Source organism: Rhipicephalus microplus, chromosome X, assembly GCF_043290135.1.
Source record: "Rhipicephalus microplus isolate Deutch F79 chromosome X, USDA_Rmic, whole genome shotgun sequence".
NCBI lineage: Eukaryota > Metazoa > Arthropoda > Arachnida > Ixodida > Ixodidae > Rhipicephalus > Rhipicephalus microplus.
This window is the reverse complement of record NC_134710.1, coordinates 384,518,786-384,541,713: the sequence shown is the minus strand read 5'-3', so window position 1 is coordinate 384,541,713 and position 22,928 is coordinate 384,518,786. Positions and strand designations below refer to the sequence as shown.

Here is a 22,928-nt window from a genome sequence, read left to right as displayed (position 1 = left end):
TGACGTGATTTCTCTTACATGCTTGTAACTTGTTGTCAAACTTGTCGTAGGCAGGCTTGATGTTGGGAAAGCTATCGCATTATTATGACTTATAAAGCGTTTTACAACAGCGAAAAAACAACCACCCCATTGCAAAAACCAGCGCCACTTGGTACCAGCGTCTCCCAGCGCTGGTACTGGGACGCTGGAGTGGCGGCAACCCAGTACCAGCGCTAGGAGGCGTTGGGTACTCTGCGCAAAGTGGATTCACAGGGTTAAAACGGAGGTGCCCGTTCGCCTTAAATAATAAATATAGAAGTATGAAAGTCAATAGTGCGCTTATTCACAAAAAAATTAATAAAATGCCCTCCGACAGGATTTGAACTTGTCATTTTCGAATTCTAATCTGAGTACTCTACGCCACGCCATAACACGTTGGCTGGGTTGTAAAATGACTATTAATTTTGAGAACACGCCGTTCGACTTCATGTTTACACGTCGCACAGTCAAGATTGACGCAATATTCCTTTCCAAGTTAAAATTGCGTCTTGATTCGACAGTGGCGAACGGCTTTCGGGCACCGAATGACGTGCGAATATTGGTAAGGGCACAAAGTTTTTCAAATAATCTACATCTTAACTCTGAAACATCTGAAATCGACTGGAGGAGTAGACACAGATTGTCGGCTGTTGCTGCGGATATTTTTTTCTTTGATGGTCGCTTCTCACACTTGCTACTGGTCAACATGTACAAAGAATTTAAAATGACTTGTTCGGTATACATACGCGCGCGCAAGATTGAATATTGAGTATCTTTTTTTGCGCAAGCGACAATATAGCAGTATACATCCAACTTGCCAGTGCACAGATTTGCAGTATATCGGTACCTGCCACTAAGAAACCGCCGAATAAAATACTAATGCAATCCGCTGAAAAAGTATTCCAGCGTGTTATTTCACTAAACTGTACCAAATTACGAACTCAAAGTTGCGTGTTCTTACATACGAGTCACAAAAGTACCCGCTACCGCGTTCGAAAGGAAGCTTTCCTTGACAGCCAGCTAGCGTTGCTGAAAGCACAACACATCGATCATCGTCGCTTCTTGTGCGGGCACCGCAAACGCGCATAAATGATTGATTTCGGCACAGAGTTGTCTAAATGCACATTACAGTGATTCCTAAACTTTGGAATTGTACCTACCTAAAGCAAAAAGCGCCGGTTGCATGTATACTGACGCGGCCAGCACGATAGGCTTATTGCTCGCTGGGATGGGGCACTGAGTAAGGCTGCTCTCGACGCAGCTGAGTTGTGATGCTTGAAGTTTCTGCATTTGATCTTTCCAACATTTCTAACAGTTAGCTAAACTGTACCTGAAGTAAGTAGAAGCCTAATCATTGCCAGACATGCATTTCCGGAGTGGGGATATTGAGCGACAGCTTATTTTCCGGCCTCCGCTGGTAGTATACAGTGGGCGTGCCAGTGCGCAGATTTGCAGTTATATCAATACCAAAAACTAAAAAAAAACGCCCGAAGAAATACTAATGCAATCCACTCAAAGCGTATTCCAGGGAGTCAGTTCACGAAGGCGTATGAAATTACCTACTAAAATTGCGTGTTCCTAAATATTGGTCGGATAACTACCGGGTAAGTGCAGCCGCCAGATTTCAGTGACAGTCTGCGTAGCTGAAAGAGCGACGCATCGATCGTCAGCGCTCCTTTTGCGGACATCGACAGAAGGCGAAATGGTGCATATATATTCATGGATGTCTAAACTACACAGCTATTCTCAGACTTCAAAATTGTATGTACATGAACCAAGAAGTGCCGGTAACATACACACTGACGCGGCCGGCACGATATAGGCCTAGTGCTCGCTGGGCCGGGCACCATGGGTAAGACCGTTCGCGTCGCGGTGAGTTGGGTTGGTTGAAGTTTCTCCATTTGAGCTTCAGAACATATATAACTGTTACCTCAGCTAAGTAGGAGGATAAGCATGAGCAGATATCCATTTGCAGTGTGGCGAAATCGAACGACAACTGTTTCTCTCGCCTCCGCTGGGAAACCTTGTGAAGCGATCGAGAGAGCTCATTTACGTTTTGTCAACTTGGCGGCATAAACAATTTACTGTTTCGGTTAGGAGTGGCACCCAGCTCCAGGCTTATAAACATTGCAACATTTAATCGTTACTGCAATACACGACTTGTGCGAATATGGCCGGTATGCGAAAAAGGTGAGATTAATCGCTGCGATAAATTCGCGCACCACAACAATTACGTATGCTTGGTGTCTGTTAGGGTAGCATCTATCCGTGCATCGAATCAAGCCTTTTTAAATACGATAGTCTTTCTTGGGGACCTCGGATGGAAAAATTTTGGCCTGTCTGTCTGTTTGTACATTTGTCTGTTTGTCCGCTCTAATGATACCTCAAACGACACCTTTATACTAGAAGTCTGCCTTTATACTAGAAGAGGCACACACAAGTAACTCTAAGAAATGTGGCGTTTAATCGCGCTGCACTGACAGTGCAACGCGATGCTCAAAAAGGTGTTTCCAACGCTTTGCTACGACGTCACGGTGGTGACACCTGCCCGTCGCTTTACGTTCTATACCTTATCACCTCCGAGACTGGCGCACATCTTTCTCCGCGGCCTGCACGCCTTCGTTTTCGAAGATAACTGCCAGATGGCGCTTGTGCCTAACGTGCCACCGTGACTTGTGCCACCGTGACTTCTGTTCGGGCTGTCACGGTGGATGGACGTGTTTTTCGAGCGCTCCGGATCGACTGCGCAAATAAGTGTTTTTGCATGTTTTGAGCTTGTCTTTATAATTATAAGGCAGCGGTTGAAATCTTCGTAGCACTTATTTTATGGTACGGCTTTTTTGGGGGCCAGTCACCAGGTATTAATTAGTTAGTGCGGGTGTGTGTGTTTGAAATTTTTTTGTTGTTTTTTTTGCCACCCCGTGGGGGAAGTGCGCGTACATAGAACACGCAAACTTTTGTGGTAGAGTTTAGACTTTCTTTTTTTTTTCGTAGTGCAGAGTCGAGTTTAGTAATTATCGAGTATAGGGACAATTGGTGACAGAAAGACATGGCTAAAAAGACTGTAAAGTGTTCAGGATGTGGAGTGGGTTTGAAAGTGGACCCAAGCGTAGAAGCGGATAGAGAAGAGGCTGACGCGAAGTGTAGGCATTGTGAGGTCGAGGAAAAAATGGAGAAAATGATGGTTGCCCAAAGTGAACTGCTGGTGAGAATCGATGAGCTCGAGACTGCGTTGGCGACAGAGCAAGAGAAAACGAGGGCAATGGGAGAAAGACTGAAGTCCACCGAGGAAGCACTAGCGAAGCTGAACAAAGAAGCGGCCTACGGAGAGAACAGTAGAGAACCGGCAACCAGAACGGTGGAGACGGAAGAGCAAGCAAGTTTGGAAAAAACAGCGTGGTTAACAGCGCGAAACACCCGGACAGGAGCGATAGAAGGACACGGTACAGCGCTGTACCGTGTCCTTCTATCGCTCCTGTCCGGGTGTTTCGCGCTGTTAACCACGATGAATGCTCACCAACTAGCCCAGTTTTCCATCTTGCTTTGGAAAAAACAGGTTTAGCCGGTTCAACTGTCGCAAGGCCCAGCTTCAGCGAGGTAGTGGTGGGGCTGGAAGGGGAGAAAGCAGCCGGCGTCACAGGTGCAAGTAGCCCCCAGGTGCAGGACGCTCCAGCTGAAAAGTCACAGCATGTGATAATCGCCGGGGACTCGAATTTAAATTGATGCACAGAAGCCATCAAAGAGAGGGTAAGAGGTGACAAGAGGGTTGCAGTAGGGGCGTTCCCAGGACGCAAGCTGGAAGCAGTCATGAGGCAAGCGAGCGCAAAACTCAAAACTACAGCTGATAGACGAAACCTCGTGATAATTTCAGGTGGTTTAAATGATGTCTTAAATGAAGATACAGCAGGACTAGCAGCCACACTGGCGAAAGGCGTTGATGACATGCGCGCCACTTCTCCTAAGGTACAGGTAGTGATATGCACGATACCGGAGGTACCGGTGCGTGATAGCAACCTGCAAAGAGCGGTTGTCAACGCAAACCAAGAGATACGGCGGATGAGTGGAGAGAAATGCTTTGAGGTGGTGGAAATAAACAGAGAGGTGCATAGGTGGGTGGTTTTCCACGAGACAGAATTCACTTCGATGGGCGGCTAGGTCATGAGGTGGGCTGGCGACTTGCAGGACGCGCAGTAGCTTTTTTGGGGGGCAAGCGAGCCCTTCGGTGTGCAGGATAGCTAGTAACGAGGAAAACAACCAGGGAGACTCTTCCACAGGTGTTATGGACAGATACGATTCCAAAGTGGCACCAATGTCTAAGGTAGGTAGAGTCCGGGGCATAAATAGACGTAGCCACGAGCGCCGAGCCCAATCAGACATAGGGTATATTAACATGCTGGGTGGTAGGAACAGGTTGAAGTGGGAAGAGATAGAAGAACAGCTAAGGGAAGAGAGGTCGATGGTATACGGTTTTGTAGAAACACATCTAGGGGACATGGAACAACCTCTGAACAATCCGGACTACGCATGGAAATATTGTAATAGAACAGAAGGCAGCAGAAAGGGGGGTGGTATTGGGGCATTCATTCATAAAAGTACAGACTGGCAAAGGGTCAAGCAGGAGTGCAAGGAACATTAATGGCTAAAAAGGAAAGTGGCAGGTCAAATGACGCCCCTTGGTTTCGTGTACTTGTGGAGTGCAGCGAAGGCCAGGGATGAAAACCAGGCAATGGTAGAGTGTATATCAATGGACATTCAGGAGTTAGGAAGAGAGTGCGAGATAATTATACTAGGAGACATGAATGCGCACATAGAAGATATGGATGGGTATACCGACCCGACAGGCAAAATGATCATGGATATGTGTGAAATGCTTGATTTGATCATTTGCAACAGTAGTGAGAAGTGTGAAGGGCAAATAACATGGGAGGTAGGAAGGCTGCAGTCGATGATAGATTATGCACTGATGTCACATAGGATGTATGATAAGCTCAGGGGAATGCACATAGATGAAGGTGGCTCCAGAAGTCTGGGTAGTGATCACAAACGTATCAAGCTAAGTTTTGGAAGAGCAGTGAAAGTGGGAAGGAGACAAGATGAGCAACTAAAGGAAAATTTTTATTCAGAAAGGCAAATTGAAATAGCCACTAAACAAATTGAGAAAGTAATCACGGAGAATAATAAGACAGTGTGGACATACACGCATCTAATTAGACTCTTTGAGCTAGAGCTTGCTAAGACGCGTAACAAGTCACCCCAGAAAAGAAGACACAAACCCAAAAGTTGGTGGGATGAGGAAGTTAAGAGAGCCATAGCAAAACGTCAGGAAGCCTCTAGGGAACACAGACATGCTAAGCAGCAGGGTGAACCGACAGATGATGTTGAAAGAAAATGGGAAACCTTTCTAAGCTGTAGAAGGGCTGCATCCCTTCTGATCAATGAAAAGATTAGAAGAAAGGGAGCTCAGTGGCTGGCAGAAGTACATAAAAAAGATAGAAAGGCAGCTGCGAAATTTTTTAACCATCTAAACTCCCTAAGAAATGAGACGAGCCTAGAGCAGAGTTTTATAACTACAGCCCAAGGTGCCAGGCTAGAAGGGGACGAAGCTATTGAATATATAAGAACAAGGGTGACAGAAAAATTTCAACAAAGAAGTACTTTATGCACCACAATAGACAAGGACGAATAAAGTGGTGCAATGGCTCCATTTTCACAAGGAGAGTGGGAAAGGGCTAAGAAAATGGTTCCTAGTAGTACATCAACAGGCCCAGATGGCATTCCAATTAGGCTGATAAAGACATTAGGTCCGAAGTCTAAGCAGGCTTTGAGAGAGGCAGTGAGCAAAATAATATTCGATGGTGAAGTTCCCGATGGAAGGAAACTTAGCAGGATGAGCATGATCTATAAAGGAAATGGTGACAAAGCTGACATAAACAACTACCGTCCTATAACAGTGACATCAGTGGTCTACAGGCGGGCGATGCAGATTATAAAGGAAAGACTGCAGGCATAGATAGAGGATGACGGGGTTCCTTGGGGAACTGCAGAATGGGTTTCGGAAACACAGGAGGTTGGAAGACAATCTGTTCTCACTCACGCAGTGCATCGAAATAGCAGAAAAGGAACACATGCCCCTGTGGCTAGCATTTTTGGATATCAAGGGAGCGTACGCTAGCGTGGTTCAAGAGGAATTGTGGCGAATACTGGACACACTAGGCGTGGAACATGTAGTCACTAATCTTTTAAGGGGTATTTATAAAGGTAACAAGGTAGTTATAAAGTGGGAAAAACAGGTATCTAAGCCTGCAGAGGTAAAACGGGGGCTTAGGCAGGGGTGCCCCCTGTCACCCTTATTATTCATGATGTACCTACAAGGATTAGAGGCAAAATTAGAGGGAAGTGGGCTGGGCTTCAACCTCTCTTTAGTAAAACAGGGAAAACTCATTGATCAGGGACTACCAGCATTAATGTACGCAGATGATATAGTGCTAATTGCCAACAACAAGAAAGATTTGCAGAGATTGATGGGCGTCTGCGGTAATGAGGGAGATAGGTTAGATTTTAGATTCAGTAAGGAAAAATCAGCAGTCATGATTTTCAATGACAACGAAGGTAGTGAGCTTAAGATACAGGAGGTCACGCTAGAGATAACAGATAAATACAAATATCTGGGCGTATGGATAAGCAATGGGTCCGAGTACCTGAGGGAACACGAAATATACGTGACGACTAAAGGTAACAGGAATACAGCAGTGATGAAAAATGGGGCACTGTGGAATTACAATAGCTATGATGTTGTGAGAGGAATATGGAAAGGGATCATGGTTCCTGGGCTGACGTTCGGCAATGCGGTCTGGTGCATAAGATCAGAAGTTCAAGCAAGATTAGAAATTAAGCAACGTGGAATAGGTAGGCTTGCTTTAGGAGCTCACGGGAATACACCAAATCAGGGAGTACAAGGTGATATGGAATGGGCATTATTTAAGAGCAGGGAAGCTAGCAGCAAGATAACAATTGAGAAGCGATTGAGAGAAATGGGGGAGGAGCGTTAGGCTAGGAAGGTTTTCAGCTACTTGTACATGAAGAATGTCGATACAAAATGGAGGAAGCGAACCAGGAAGTTGACTGGTAAATACTTAGAAAACAGCAGGTGGCCAAACCAAAAAAAAAAAAAAAACTATCGGTTAAGAAGAAAGTGAAGGAAACAGAGACTGACATGTCGAGAATAGGCATGATTAAGAAGTCTGCACTAGAGATCTATGGAACTTTTAAGCAGGAAATTGCCAAGGAAAGGATCTATGATAATACTCGGGGTAGTTCTCTACTGTTTGAGGCAAGGACGGGAGCACTGCGAACCAAGACATATCGGGACAAATACGAAGGGGTAGACACAGTATGCAGTGCGTGTGGAGAGGAAGAAGAAACTGCCGAACACTTGATAATGTTCTGTAAAGGGCTTTACCCTATAGTTCAGGATGATGGCGCAGAGTTTTTCAAAGCACTGGGGTTTAGGGACCGGGAGGGCAAAATAGACTTTAAGCAAGTAGACTTAACTAGAAGGAGGTTACCTGATTGGTGGTTAAAGTCAAGGCACGAGTGAAAATTAAACTCTTCACTGCAAAGTACGAATCCTCAAACTCACTTTTTAAGGAAGAAAAAATATATATAGTTTTGGGTTCATTAGGTATTACGGCTTGGTGGCGCTATCCACCGCCCGATCTAAAGGGTACAGCCATATCCATCCATCCATCCATCCATCCATCCTAGACACGCTTGTTCGCCTCCGCCACACGCTCGAGGCTCTCTAACGCAGCGCCTTCAGAATACCATTCACCGACTTTCTCTCGCGCACAACATTAAATAAACGTTTTGTTCACTCCCTCCAGACGCAAGACAGTCGTCTTTCGACTACATTTGCGGTGTAACATGCAGATTTGCAACCAGTTTTTTATTCAACGACACCGAAACATACCACGGCACACACTACACAAATGTGCACGTATCGCTGGTAGAAACGCGCGTGCTTCAGTATTCATACGCACCAGCACGCTTGCCAGTGAAAATTCCAGTGCTGCTAGTTATTCGCAGTGTGCATCAGCATCACAGTGGTTAAACCAGTGCCCCTGCCTCTGCAACACAGCTATTTATTAGTGCGTTCAGCGAAGTACCAGTGAATACCAGCGTTTAGCAGTGTCTGCAACGTGCACCAGTGCCAAAAGAACGTACTGGCATCACGCAGGGGAGGCCGCTTTTTCAATAAGACAGTCGTCGCGCAATGCGAATAGCGTAACGAGCGGGCCGTGGAATGCTCCAACCCATTACAAAAGCTTGTTCTTGTTCCCCTAATAACTGTGGCACATACCCACTTCAGCCATAATTCCTCTTTGCCGTCAGCTAGTGCATGAACAATTGGCACAAAATTCCTTGCAAGTGTTTAGCGGATACCACGCTTCTCAGAAGAATGACGGAAAATAGCTTAGTGAATGCCGGCCTAATACCCCAATATATTTATTAATAAAGCCCTAGTGGGTACCAAACAAGTGTGCTTGCAGTAGTTACTCAATGAGCGTTTTTAAAAGGCTCCGAAAGGCCGCTCTTTGAGCTTTCGCTGTGACTATGCTGTGCCTACCGCGCAGACCTGGCGTTTTTTTTTTTTTTTCATGTCGCTGCAGCGCCCGCTTCAGCAAGCGCCATGTTTAGCAAGCACCCACCAGGCGGCCTTCCAGGCCGTTTTTTCGCAGTAGCCATTCAGAGGCGAGCGATGCGAGCCGGCTGGCGGCTTGCAAGAGTTAAGCACTCTACTATTCTAGCCACTGTGACCGCTCTGTCTAACGTCACAGAGACGGCCACTCTCGCCCGTTTGTGCGGTGTGGGTGTGTGGAGCGGGTGCGTGGCTAGCTCGTGTAACGGCCCTTATCCCTCTCGTATGAGTGAGTAGGTGAGGTACGAGAAATGAATGCACGAGATACGACAAATTAACGCACAAGGTGAACTATGGGAATAACAGTGTCACGCATTTCTGCACCTCCTCGCAGGCATCGGCGTGTGGTTGCTGCCATCAAGACTTCGTCTTTGGCAGCGATCGTGCTCAGCCTGGCTACTGCAGTAAGCAGCGAGGAGGAGGGTAGCCTGCGGCTGGTCATCGGCGCTCGCGTCACGACGCACGAGGGTCGCGGCAACGTCGAGATCTTCCACGCCGACCGGTGGGGCTCCGTGTGCGATGACGAGTGGGACATCCGTGATGCCCAGGTTGTGTGTCGCATGCTGGGACACGGGAACGGCTCGGCGCGCGTCACTGTCAACGCGCACTTCGGAAAAGCACTGAGTGAGTACACGCACTGAGCACCATCGAGTCCAACTTTGATTTATACACTGCACACTAGCGCTGCACTTTCGTGACCGGCGTAAAATATGTGGAGTCTACGAGACATGTGAAAAGAAAAGCTGAATGATTCCGCTTCTTCGGTACGAAGCCTTGCATTAGATCACCCTCGTTAGAGCTGCGCGACAGGGCAGGACACTAAGAAAGAAAAGAAAGACGAGCGCTGTTTACTCGCAACTGATTTGTTGAATACACGGGGTAACCATAAGCAGTGCCCAGCAGAAATTACGTGTCACTGTAAAAGGCCAACTGAACAGATAAAAAAAGACCCTTACAGAGTTCGATCGTTGCCGCGCAGTCAAAAGCAGCTCATGGAGCGCAGATACTTGAACCCTTGGCCAGACTTACTGATAGAGGAGTGGCTAATACACCCACCTGCCTTTCTGAAGATACAAAAGCGTGTTAGAAGCTGATTCCGCACCAACTTGCCCAAGTTTCAAGCCTAGTTGAATTTAGATACATGATGACTTATAAAGCATGTTCATTACGTGAACTGTGCGATTCGACAAAATACAGGTATAAATTGCAAGGAATACAGAGACTTACTCTGTCCTATCGTTTATGAAGTATTGAAGCCGAGTGTGCATATGCAATAACGATGCCCATGCACTCTAAGTGCAGAGAAGCATTGGCATGCTCACGTGGAAGCGAGTACGCTCAAAATCTCGTGAAGATACGCATACACAGCAATTGGTTGCCGTAAAATAATTATCGTTTTATGGGCGCAGTGGCAAATACATTAATTGAAATGCACTGACCATCTACCATGCGGCTTGTGTTGTTAATGATTTTTGTAGGACCGATACTAATGGACAACGTATATTGCACGGGTGAGGAGCTTCACATCGAAGAGTGCCCGTTCGATGGGTGGGGAGTGCACGACTGTGGAAGGGACGAGGCAGCTGGCGTCGAATGTCCACTACTACTGCCGCCAACGACCCCCGGTGCGCCATCACCTGTGAATGTCAAAAAGATGATCAAGGTATTCCACCTCTCTCTCTTTGCACACTACACCACAGAAGTATTGAATGAAGCAGGTTACGCTAAAACAACCTGTCTTCATTTTGTTGGACAAAAGGTTCGCCATATTATTGCTGAAGCAATTATATGGACACTCTCTGCCGGATTTCACCGCCGGCGTCAGCGTTGACGTCCATCTCATGCATCGTATATGTATACGTATATATATATATATATATATATATATATATATATATATATATATATATATATATATATAAACGCAACAAAGAAAAAATGGCCTTGTATTTGCATGTTTCACTGCAAATGTCGTCGAAATATGATAGTCCTAATTGGGTGTGGAGAGTGGGAACAAAGCGTTTATTTGATGTTCTGCGCGATAAAATTGGTGAATTGTATTCTGGAAGCGCTGCGTTAGAGAGTCCCGAGCCGTTGAGCGAAGGCTAGTGAGCGCATCGAGGCACGTTCGACACGAGCGCCATCTGGCAGTTATCTTCAAAAACAAAGGAAGGCGTGCGCCCACCCGCGGAAAAAGATGCGTGACTGTCTCGGCGGCGATAAGGAGTAGAACGCAGAGCGGTGGTTAGGTGCCACCACCGTGTCGTCTTATCAAAGCGTTGGAAAGACATACCTTTTTTATCATCGCGTTGTATTGTCAGCGTAGCATGATAAACGCTACGGTCCTTAGAATTACTTGTGTGTGCTTTGTCTAGTATAGAGGCACACATACAAAACATTAACGTGTTATTGTAGTGCCTCAGATATCCGCAATAATTCCTTTTTAGTTGACAATCGCACAAGTATGAACGCTGAAACTCGAGCAATGTTGGTGGGCGCTGCGGATGGGGTTGGCCGTTTGAAGTATCGTTCGGATACTTGGGTGCCATAAAAGGGATCGCTATCATGGACAGACAGACAGACAGACAGACAGACCAAAATTTTGTCGTCGAAGGTCCCCAAGAAAGACTATCACCTTTAAAATCCAGAAATAAGACTCCGGTGCACGAAATCGAACGTGGGACCTGCGCGTCGTGAATGCGAGGCGTCAACCACTGAGACACTAATAAGTACCTCCGTCAATTCTCAAACGGCAAGATATTTATATCTACCACTCACCGCTGTTGGCGGGGATCTCGGGAGGGGGGGGGGACTATCGTGTTTTCAGCATTATCAGCAAGATGACGCAATGAGCGCGTGGCTTCTCTCATCTCTCACGCGTACTTTGGCCCGCAAAGAGGAGGAAGTGGACAATATCTCGCTCGCCCATACACCAGGTGGGGAGGATCATACGTCTTGGTTGGCGTTGGACTTGCACTGGAACGATTCTGTTTTGTGACGGGGCGCACCAAGGTCACTGTAATTGTTGCAGAGCCACCGCTTGCGAACCGGGCGTGCTTTTTAGACACAGCAATGTAACAGCTGAGACGACTGTTCACGGTATTCTGTATCTGTGAGCACGTTTCGTGCGCGTGAGAAATGTGGGGCACGTTTCAATCTGTTTGCTGTTCTGCGCGTGGCCTTTCAATTTGTTGCTATCGCGTTCAATCTTTCGCCTTTGAGGCAAAGCTGCGACTTTTTTTCCTAAAAAACAACAAAAAACGTTATATTCATAACGTTACTATTCGCCTTATTCACGATTACGTGATGAACTACAATATACACTGTTTTTCCCAGAATACCAGTGAACATCTGTCACCTTGTAAACCGCCGGAGTAGTGTTTGCGTTGCTTAGGTAGGGCTTGCGTTGCTGGGTATGAATTATAGAGTGACGTTGAGCATTGCACATCACTTCTGCATAATACCAAAATGAAACTGTAAATTAACGTGGTTGTTACGTATCGCGTATTCATCAGAAGATTCAATCCTACCAACAGAAGCATCGTATCTCCTCTCCCCCTTTCCGATTTCATACTTAGGCCGAGACCCCCTTGGTCTACCTTGGTCTAGGCCGACCTTGGGCATGCATGTAGCAGGGACCTTAAAGAATTTGAATGTGATACTTACGAGGCGATAGAAACATTATTGACCGAAGCTGAATTGGTGCGTTCGTACCATGCTTGTGAGCAGCTGCTTCTTATGTACCGGATATCAGATGACATTCTGTTTTTTCTTTCTTTTTGTATTTCTGGAACTTTGTTCTAAATGCCGAGAAAGAGAGAACGGCGACACACCTCGGGACGCCTGCCGCAAACAAATGAAATTGATGTGCTTTTAGGTGCTCAGGTACATACTGATCTTCATCTTTTAAAAGCGTCGACAAATTTATTTAATTGTTAATAAACATTCTGTTGCGAGCAAGAAAAAAGCATTTGAATTTTATGATGCTGATAAAAGATTGTTCAATCTGCGTGAAAACCTTCGTTAAATATTTGATCCTGTTCAAGGGACACTGTTTTATTTAAGCAAGGCGCACATGTGGATAGAGTGTTACGAATAACTTGGTGCCTATTCCACTTTTACCTGTTTCACCGTAGTGTTATACCAACGGCTGAAAAAAGGAGATTCTATTTGATAATGTCTTCGAAGTGCGGTCTACCAAAGGTATTAGGTGAACAAGACACAATACCCAGATTTACGGTACCAAAACCACGATATAATTACATGGCATGCCGTAGTGGGTGGCTACGGATAGATTTAGACCACGCAATGTTGTTTTGACGAGCACCTAAATCTATATACATCCGTTTTTTTTTTTGCATTTCGCTCGTATCGAAATTCGGCCTCCGTGGTCAAGGAGGGCACCCGCGTTACAGTTTATAAGAAGCGGACAGTGGAATGAACGACGCGACCGTCATTCTCCAGTGGGTGACAGTAGCTGCGGTGCTGTAGTGGCTTTGTACTTAAAGGGGCACTAAATGCGACTATTGAATCGGCGTTCATTGTTAAATTGACGGTCTATAAACCTGGTAGTGTTACTTTTGTGCCTAGGAATAACTGCTTAATAAGTGAAAAGAATGAAGTGAAATAAAATCCCGTTTTAATGGTCTGCATCGAGTTAGCACACTGCAAATTACCCGCCCGAACTGAAGGTTTCGCGCCACTGTTGTTGTCCACAGCGTTGTCCGGCTTTACTGCGCGGCCGCCAACACTAGTAGCAGCAGGGCGAAAGCCGCGGGAACCACAGCAGCAACAATGGCCATTCCACACTTTCCTGCCATTTGCTTAGAGATGACAGTTGTTATTGATTTAACTAGTACCCGTTAGATGGCACGACCTGTTCAGTTTAACCATGCGAAAATTGAACTTTTGAACAACTCGGGTCGTTCCCCACAATAACTTCCGGCGATTTTTTCTCCATAAATTTTACAGAAACCAAGAAGCAGCTCTTGATGCACGGTGTTCATTTAGTGCCGCTAGATCGATTATTAGTGAATATTTGTAGGTGATTCGTCTGCCGTCATCGGGATCACTTTGAGCATGTCATACTATGGCGCTTGTATTCTCGCCCATTTACTTTAAAAGCGCCCAGCCACACTTTTTTGGCATAATCAGAAAACGCTGCCGATCGGTAGTAGAAGCTCCCGACAACACGCGAGCCAAATAATATAGCAGAACACGAGGCCTGGAAGGCACATTAATTTATCAAAGTCAGCGGAAAATTGCTTCCTCTTTTTCTCGACAAATCATGGGAGACGCTTAAGAATTATTCGTAAAGAGCCCAATTATCTGTCATTGCCCGATTTGAACATAGCGCGCTCGGTCATTGCAGAGATCACCGCGGGAGGCTGCAACTTGTCCACGCATGCGCGCGCTATCACACTGAAAAAGCCACGCGTTCGAAGAAAAAAAAAAGAAAAAAAGTGCTGAAGGTCACGAGGTACGCGTGACATTTTTCTTTGGCCCTGTAATCCCGCCCTGCTTAGCTTCCTGTGCTTTCGTCGGAACGAGAAAAAAAAAGATAATGCAATTGCAGCATGCGACAAATCTTTGTGACTCCACTTGCACTGGACGGATGCTTAAAACCTTTGCAGCATTGAATTCGTGAGGCAATTAGCTCTTCCAGTGAATTAATTGTATGGCTACTTGAAAAAGTGTTTCAGCGCCCCTTTAACTTCTCGGTAAGTGCGACATTGCTGTCATTTTAGACGCAGACACATGATTGATTTTATGCTTCGAAGAGCATTGCCGCACCTACAATATTTGTAATGACACTCTGAAGGTTGCCATCAAACCACCGAGACAGCCGCCATGGGCTGACCTGGCGCTACTGTGTGATTTCCCACTGACCCGATTTAAGAAAAACAACACCGCACCACAACACCTAATTCAACAATTCCGCGCAATCCAGGAAAAATACAAAGGTTATACCGAAGTTTACACAGATAGTTCGAAAACAAAACACCATGTTGGCATTGAGATTGTGACAGAAGAAAGCGCTGTCAATGTTAGACTACCACAGTGCATGTCCATTTTCAGCGCTGAAATATACGCCTTATGGGAGGCAGTAAAAAAAATCATCACTGAGGAATACAGACAAGCAATCATATACATTGACTCATTAAGTTCAATAAAAGCGCTACATTTAAAATCTGACTGTGAAGCTTTTCTAGGTGATATCCTGCATATCATTGTTTCAAATAGTGAGAATATGACTGACCGTTTTTGTTGGGTTCCAAGCCACATAAAGATACCAGACAACGAAAAGGCGGACAAATGTGCGTCTTTTGCACCACCGTGAGACATCAGTTAAACAAAGATTCCCTTTAAAGATAGCCTACGTACTATTCGTGTATCATTATCATGAAAATGGCAGCAACAATGGAACTTCTGCATGAGTAGTAGACTGCATTTGGTGAAGGCCACAGTGGGCGAATGGAAGCCATGTGCTCATTAAGAACGGTTCATTGAGGTCATCCTATGCCGACTCCGCATTGGGCCCACTCACCTGATTCAAAACTTTTTTCTTAGAAGAGAAGATTTGCTGGAGTGTGAAAGATGTGAACAGCCATTAATGGTTTTACATATTCTAATCACGTGTTCCTACATTGAAGCACAAAGACGAAAGCATTTCAGAGCAATATACAAACACCCCAAAACGATGCACCCAAATCAAATTTTAGGAGATGATTCACTTGTTTCACTGTTTAACGTTATCAATTTCCTACAAGAAAGTGTATTCCTCCGTAGGCTTTAGAACTAAAATGTATATACTGGTTATCACTTGGTACCTTGTGTTTGGCGCAGCTTAGCCTGAGTCGCTCTTGTGCCAATAAAACCAATATAACTAACAACTTCCCTTTCACTCCCCCTCTACTTACGGCGTCCTGGTTAGGCATGCTCTTGAGACGGTAAAAACTTCCAGTAACTATAATTTTTAAGATCTCCGAAGCCAAGTTTTCTTTAATTAACGCGCTACCAGCTGCAAGAGCTTTTTCTGATGTTAATAGTACGAAAGTACTTTGAAGCACATCTAACTTGAGGTAACATGTGTTATATTGCCAAGACACCAAAGCTTCACTGCGCCTATCAGGTATTTATCTCTCATAGTTTTTGTGCCAATAGTAACCATTTTAACGCTTTAAGGTGGTATAGTACAGTAAATAGTAAATGCCACTTTTATTATATTATGTAAATACGCAGGCGAGTATTCGTATAAAATTTTACGTGCTCATGACAAATGCCATGGGGTATATCAAGTGATACCCTTTTTTTTAAGCCGCGGTTGCCTATCCTTCCTATGATTCACTCCCAAATTTCATAGTGGGTTCACAAATTCAATGCATCTTTTCTCTGAAACCAACAAAAGTAATGTAATGATATTCAACCGTGTCGTTGTAGAGACTCATAAGTTACATCTGAACTAAAAAAATACAATTTTCATAAAGCTTTTGAAAAAAATTAAATTGCTGCTTGCACAAAGCCAGAGAGGTTGCATTATTTCTTGTATTCGTTCTCAGCTCCACTTTTTATGTAATGAGCATTTTTAGATGGGATGTTTTTTTTGGAGACCAGGCAGTAGAATCTTACGGCATCGGTACTATAAATTCAAGAGGGAAGCTATTAGCAGAAGTCGCAGGACGCAATAATTTGCGGATATTGAATAAATTTTACCGAAAACGAGGGAACCGTAAGGGGAACTGAAGGAGCCCCAATGGCGAAAGTAAGAACGAAATAGACTTTACACTGAGTGCACACCCAGGCAGCGTGCAGGATGTGGAAGTGCTCGGCAATGTACTACGCAGTGACCATAGAATGGTATGGTTGCGAATGTGCCTAAGCTTGAAGAAGGAACGACAGAAACTGATACGCAAGAAGCGAATCAATGAGCTAGCACTGTGAGGGAAAGTACAGGAGTTTAGAGTCTCGCTTCTAAACAAGTACTCGGCTCTTATCGAAGAAAGCAGCCTCTGCGTTGACGCAATGAATAATAATCTGACGAGTGTAATTACGGGATTCGCAGGGGTAGTTGGATGTACGCTAGTTAGACAGGACACTGGCAAGCTGTCCCAGAAAACGAAGAATCTCATTACGAAGCGTCAAAGCATGAAATCTTAAAGAGCAACAACAAGATAGAGCTGGCAGAGCTTTCGAAGTTGATTCATAAGCGTAAGGTATCCGACGTTGGAATGTACAATATGGAGTGAATTGAACACTCCATGTTGTGTTAGAAAAACTAGTCACCCTGTTTACAAAATGTCTCCTGACGGGAAGAGTACCAGAATCTTGGAAGAATGCTGAAATCATCCTTACATATAAGAAAGGAGATGACAAGGACTTGGAGAAATACAGGCCTACCAGCTTTCTTTCTGTCGTATACAAGCTATTTACAAAGGTAATTGCTAACAGAATTAAGCTAACAATAAAACTTAATCAACCAAAGGAACAAGCAGGATTTCAAACAGGCTACTCGACAATCGACCACCTTCATACTATCAATAAGGCAATATGGAAATGCTCAGAATACAGCCAACAACTATACATAGCCTTCATAGATTACGAGAAGGCGTTTGATTAAGTGGAAATATCAGCAGCCATGAAGACGCTGCAGAATCAGGGCGTCGACAAAGCATATATAAACAATCTGGAAGAAATCTACAGGAGATCAACTGCTAGCATAGTGCTTCATAAAGAAAGCCACGGAATACCAATCAAGAAGGGTGTAAAGCAGGGGGATACAATCTCCCTAACGTTATTTACCGCATGCCTACAGAACGTTTCCAGAGGCCTAGAATGAAAAAAAGTTTGGGATAAGCGTTAATGGAGAGTAGCTAAATAATCTGCGCTTTGACTTTGAGATTGAATTGCTTAGTACTTCAGGGGACGAATCGCAACTCATGGTTGAGAAATTAAACGAGGAGAGCAGAAAGGTACGTAATTAAATGAATCCGCATAAAACGAAAGTAATGTACAACAACCTCGGAAGAGAACAGCGCGCTTCGAGATAGGTAATAGTGTACTAGAAGTCGTAAAAGACTATGTCTCTTTAGGATACGTAATAACCGTGGAGACGAACCACCAGATAGAAGTAACTAGAAGAATAAGCATAAGGTAGAGCACATTTCAGAAGCACTCTCAAATCTGAACAGGTAGAGTGCGACTATCTCCGAAGAGGAAGGTGTATAGCAGCGGCTTTTTGCCGGTAGTCAGCCGCGAAGCAGAGACCTGGGGAATTACAAAAAGGGTTCAGCTTAAATTGAGGACCACGCAGCAAGTAATGGTAAGGAAAATAATAGGTGTAACCTTAAAAGACAACAAGAGAGCCGAGTAGATCAGGGAACAAACCGGGGTTAAGGATATCAAAGTTGAAATCAACCAGAGGAATTGACATGGACTATGCATGTAGTGTACAGACAGGATAACCACTCGTCTTTAAGGGTAAGTAAATGAATTCCCAGAGGAAGCAAGCGGGTTAGGGGAAGAAAGAAAGTTAGATGGGCAGACGAGATTAAGAAGTTTGTGGGTATAAAATGGCAGCAGCAAGCACAGGACCGACTCGACTGGCGGCGGAACATGGAAGAGGCCTTTGTCCTGCAGTGAATGTAGTCAGGCTGATGATGATGATGACGACAATGATGATGATGACGATGATATCATATCGACGAAGGGGCATAATTGAATACTTGTCACTCTTCCATTTCATCATTTTGTTGTTGTTATTGGCGAGGGGTGTGTTGTCTGGGTGTAATCGTGGTCGCGTCGTGTATCACACAGAGTCGAAGCCGTGGCAGCGTGAAGTTGCGGCTAGTGGGTGGCAGGGCTCCCAACGAGGGCCGCGTGGAAGTGTACATTCCCAAGCGTGGATGGGGCACCGTGTGCGGGGACGGCTGGGGCCTCCTGGAAGCGGCCACGGTCTGCCGGCAGCTGGGTCTCGGCTATGCCGACGCAGCGCTACAGGTAAGCCGGACAACTCTCGAGCATATAAGCATACATTCATGTGTACTCATTCACACATGCCTGTGGAGCGTTGGCTGAGCGCCCGTTACGCCCGCAGCTAAATTGTGTCGCACTGCTTACCTGCCAGTAACTTGTACTGCCGGCAAGCGTGACTGCTGACACCTTGTTTATGTTGTTTAATTGAAGTGTTACTCATCTTCATACGCCGTAACCAAGATCTACCTATGTATCAAGCTAAGCCCTCTAGCAAGTTCACACAAGACGTCCAGGCGTGCAAGTGCCCCAGCAACGGCAGCATGTGTGCTCTCATTAGCCAAACCTGGAATATTTCGTGGGGTTGAGGAAAAGCGATGGTGATGTCCTCCCCGAACCTTTTACCTTAGGCACTCCGAATCGCCAAGGGCTACATTTGTTTTCGTTAACTGTCGAATACCGAGAGATTGAAGCAATGTTAATAAAGTGAAATTATTTCTAAAAGCAACAACTGATTTATTTTGTATGCCTTCTCGAGTGCACAGTTCGGTGAGGGAGGCATACGATGACACCTCTCTCACCTCTGTGGCGAAAATGAGGACCCTACGTCCCTGCTGCAGCAGTTTTTGTTCTCAAAGTTGAGTGAGAAAGTGTAGTTAAACCACTTACGCAGTGGTGCCACAATAATTTTTTTTTTACTAGTTAGGGGTTTTAAACGGCCAGGGGGGGTACTTTACGTATGTTTGTCTGAGCGCAAACTTTAACTAATCTCTTTTGGGTTTGAATTGCCCCCCCCCCCCTTCCAGGCTATAACAGTGCGTCTACCTCCACAACTCCAACACTATCATTTGAAGTAAAGTCACTGTTGCATCAAGACATCACTGCGTCATTTATTATCAATAACTATTTTCTTTCCACGTGGTTCCGTTAGCTTAGTAGCGTCAGATTTTCTTACGATTAGTCCTTATTCATGCAGTTTCTGGAGCAAACAACTATGTGATCATACCCTAAATAAAGTATCAATTTTGCTCGAAATGTATTCTCGGGCAAAATGTCATGGAAAGACTCAATTTTTTAAGCAAGCAGTGGAGCGATCTGCCCAGCGTGCTCCGTAGAGACGCCATTGCTGCATGAAAATTTAACATGAACAAGTACATAAGTGAAAATGTGTCTACAGGGCGATTACTTTGGAGGCGTCAACGAGACCATGATGCTGAGTGGTGTCCAGTGCACGGGTCTGGAGAAGAACCTCGCCGACTGCCTGCATGACCAGCTGGGCGTAGGCTCCGTCATCTGTCCGGGAGTAGGGGACAGCGTCGCCGGCGTCGTCTGCGTGCGAGGTATAGCACACCTTGCAGGCGCATATATGGACGTCCATCATTAGGCGTGCTCGACGCCTCAATTATAGATGAGGACGGATGCTTTAGATAATACATCGAGGCAACCTCTGCCTAGAGGCCATGAAAGTTTTGAACTGTAACAACGATTGTTTCCAACTATCACTGCAAAAATAGTCACACTGATTTATCCACGCCGCCATGGTTTCAGAGTGATTACTGTGTTTGGCAGCTGTCTCGAAAGGCGCGGGTTTGAGGTCGGCCGCGACGATGGCATTTTTGAGTAAACTTTGATGGCGGACAAAATCATTGCGGCCCGTCTACTTAGCATTAGGTGCAGCTTAAAGATACCCAAGTGAACGAAATTTCGAAAGCCCTGTACCTAACAACCATATCGTGGTTTGCCACCTAAAGCTCCAGATATAATAATAATAATAATAATAATAATAATAATAATAATAATAATAATAATAATAATAATAATAATAATAATAATAATAATAATAATAATAATAATAATAATAATAATAATAATAATAATAATAATAATAATATCATTATCATTATTATGAATGTTGTCGTTGTTGTTGTTGTTGTGGTTACTATTACTACTGATTTGTCCATAAATTGCATAATCTTATGTAGTGTTAAGCCAACGAGGCAACGCCATCTTTGCTCGCTCTTTCACCGTAGTCACAGCATGCGGAATATGTCCGCATGCTGTCCCGCATGCTGTCCCGTGTCTGCCCATCTAATAGGGCAGACACGGGACATAAAAAGGAATGGAAGTATGAAACGAATGCATGCAAACTGCTTAGAGGACGTTGTTTTGTGCTTGAAGTTCCTCGCTTAAAACCGGCATTTTGCGTTGCCCACTTACACTTCCGAGAAATATCGTTCAATCGTAGGTATGCGAGGTTGCTTCACTGTGTGAATAGGTGACAAAAACATCAAAAAAAACAGTAAAGGGACACTAAAGCACGAAACAATTTATCGGGTGTTCGTAAAGCACAATTTCAGTATCCCGAAAACGCCGGTCTTACCGCGACACGACGCTTGGTAAGCGACAAAACGCGCGAAAAGAAAATGTAGGTGGGGACACCACTTTGAGATTCCCGCGCCGAACACTGTAAAGTCGTCAATTTTGAAGGCCTCTACTGGGTCACGCGTAGCTTCTAATCAATAAAAAGGAAGTACGTTGCCATCTGTGGGTGCCATATACCTAAAACACGAAGTTTTAAAAATTTCGTCACATTAATGTCGCAGAAATACAAAAAATTCATATCAAAGTTTTCGACGCTAGAGCTGATATTTTGGCGCGAAATTAAAAAAAATGAGATTTCAATTCAGTGTTTCTATTTAGTGTTCCTTCAAGGCAGCTTTACACTATAGGGGTGTCAAGCCTGAAGGCAGTGCAGGGCTGGGCTTTGTTTCGCTTCGCTTTTCTCGTTCCTTCCTCCTGTTTTGTTTCTTGTTCTTTATCAAGTTTTTTCTCATTTCTATTTATTGTAATTTCTGTCCAAATTTTACAGCGAAAGCTGCATATGACTAGGCGAAACAAAAAAGCGTTAGCCACGACAAGCGCTGAGCGTCTCCAGTGACCGCTTCGTCAGTTACCTCATTTTCCACATCGCACCACAACGCGCGTTCCATTGGAAATGCTGTGAGCGACATCACAGAGCCCGCACACAGCAGTTTCAACGCAGTGGTTTTGAAAGAGAAAGAAATAAAAATATTTACAGCATATCGACGGAGTGAATTATGATGAGTGGGGCGAAGCGTTCATCCGTCCGTCCGTCCGTCTGTCTGTGGTTATGCTGTGCTGAGCACGGCGGAGTGTCGCACTGGCCTAGACAATAAGGAGCTTCGCCCCTGAAAATGGCAGCGAGGTCTCTCAGTGGAGGTCACCTCTCCACAGAACTCCACAGAAATGAAGAGTGGGAAAAGAATGTAGGATAGAAGGGATGAGAGATGATGGAAGAGAAGGTAATCCGGCTCGCCCCCTCCGCCCGCATTCCTTCTAATCTGAGGAAAACCGTACACATGGGGCACGGCACAGACCGCATGAACGCCTGAAATGCAGACATCTTTCCAAGAAGAGCGTCAGCTGCTGATCAGTGAGAGAATACGTGTTCGCCGGGCGCATGCAGCTGTCCGGGTGCAAGCAGCAACGGCGTACCGAAGATACGGCAGCCTTCCAAGCCGAATATGAGCGACTACGCCAGGCTGAGGAAGCGATGTACGTAGTAAGCAGCGCAGCGTCAACGAGGCAGTACCACAAACTCGTTCGCGGGCCAACGCCCGCCTTTGGCGGGAGTTTCTCAAGTGGCTTTGGCTACGACGTGAGCAACTGCCTGATGCCCCAAGGTGCAGCTTCGTTGGTTAACCATCTGTGCGGAGTGCTTAGGCGGTATTATACTATTTAGACGAGAAACAGCTATTTGACAAGCCTGTGTATTGCTGTCTCTTCGTACACCTCCCCTGCACATGCTCAAGGCTCGTGCCGAATGCTCGCGGTTCGTGCACGCCAAGGAAGACATCCGCAAAACTGTCACTTCTACCCCCTTCTCCAGCCTAGCAAAGCCGACGCAGGCAGCGTGTACTTGCACAAAAACCGACTACTCGCGCTGCACAACCGTTAATTGCCCTATTGAAGAAACGTACACCATAGGAATGATGGATTCCATCATCCATCATTGTGGTACTTATTGGTGCTGGAATGATTGGTGGCACATGATGTATGGTAGCATATAGAGAATGCTGGAGTGCCGGCTATGCTGGAGCCCGAAACGGCGTCAGAAGCACCGTGACGAGCTAACACACACACACACACACACACACACACACACACACACACACACACACACACACACACACACACACACACACACACACACACACACACA

The 22,928-nt window shown here is 45.3% G+C and overlaps 1 protein-coding gene across 1 annotated transcript in view; it reads left to right on the top strand.

Moving 5' to 3' along the window:
* LOC119161034 (lysyl oxidase homolog 2) overlaps window positions 1–22,928 on the top strand; it is a 76,103-nt gene that overhangs the window by 26,961 nt on the left and 26,214 nt on the right. Inside the window, exons 2-5 of the mRNA XM_037413355.2 lie at window positions 9,051–9,340; window positions 10,195–10,379; window positions 18,530–18,712; window positions 19,863–20,025. Of these exons, the coding sequence (XP_037269252.2) occupies window positions 9,051–9,340; window positions 10,195–10,379; window positions 18,530–18,712; window positions 19,863–20,025 (821 nt within the window). The remainder of the gene's footprint in view (window positions 1–9,050; window positions 9,341–10,194; window positions 10,380–18,529; window positions 18,713–19,862; window positions 20,026–22,928) is intronic.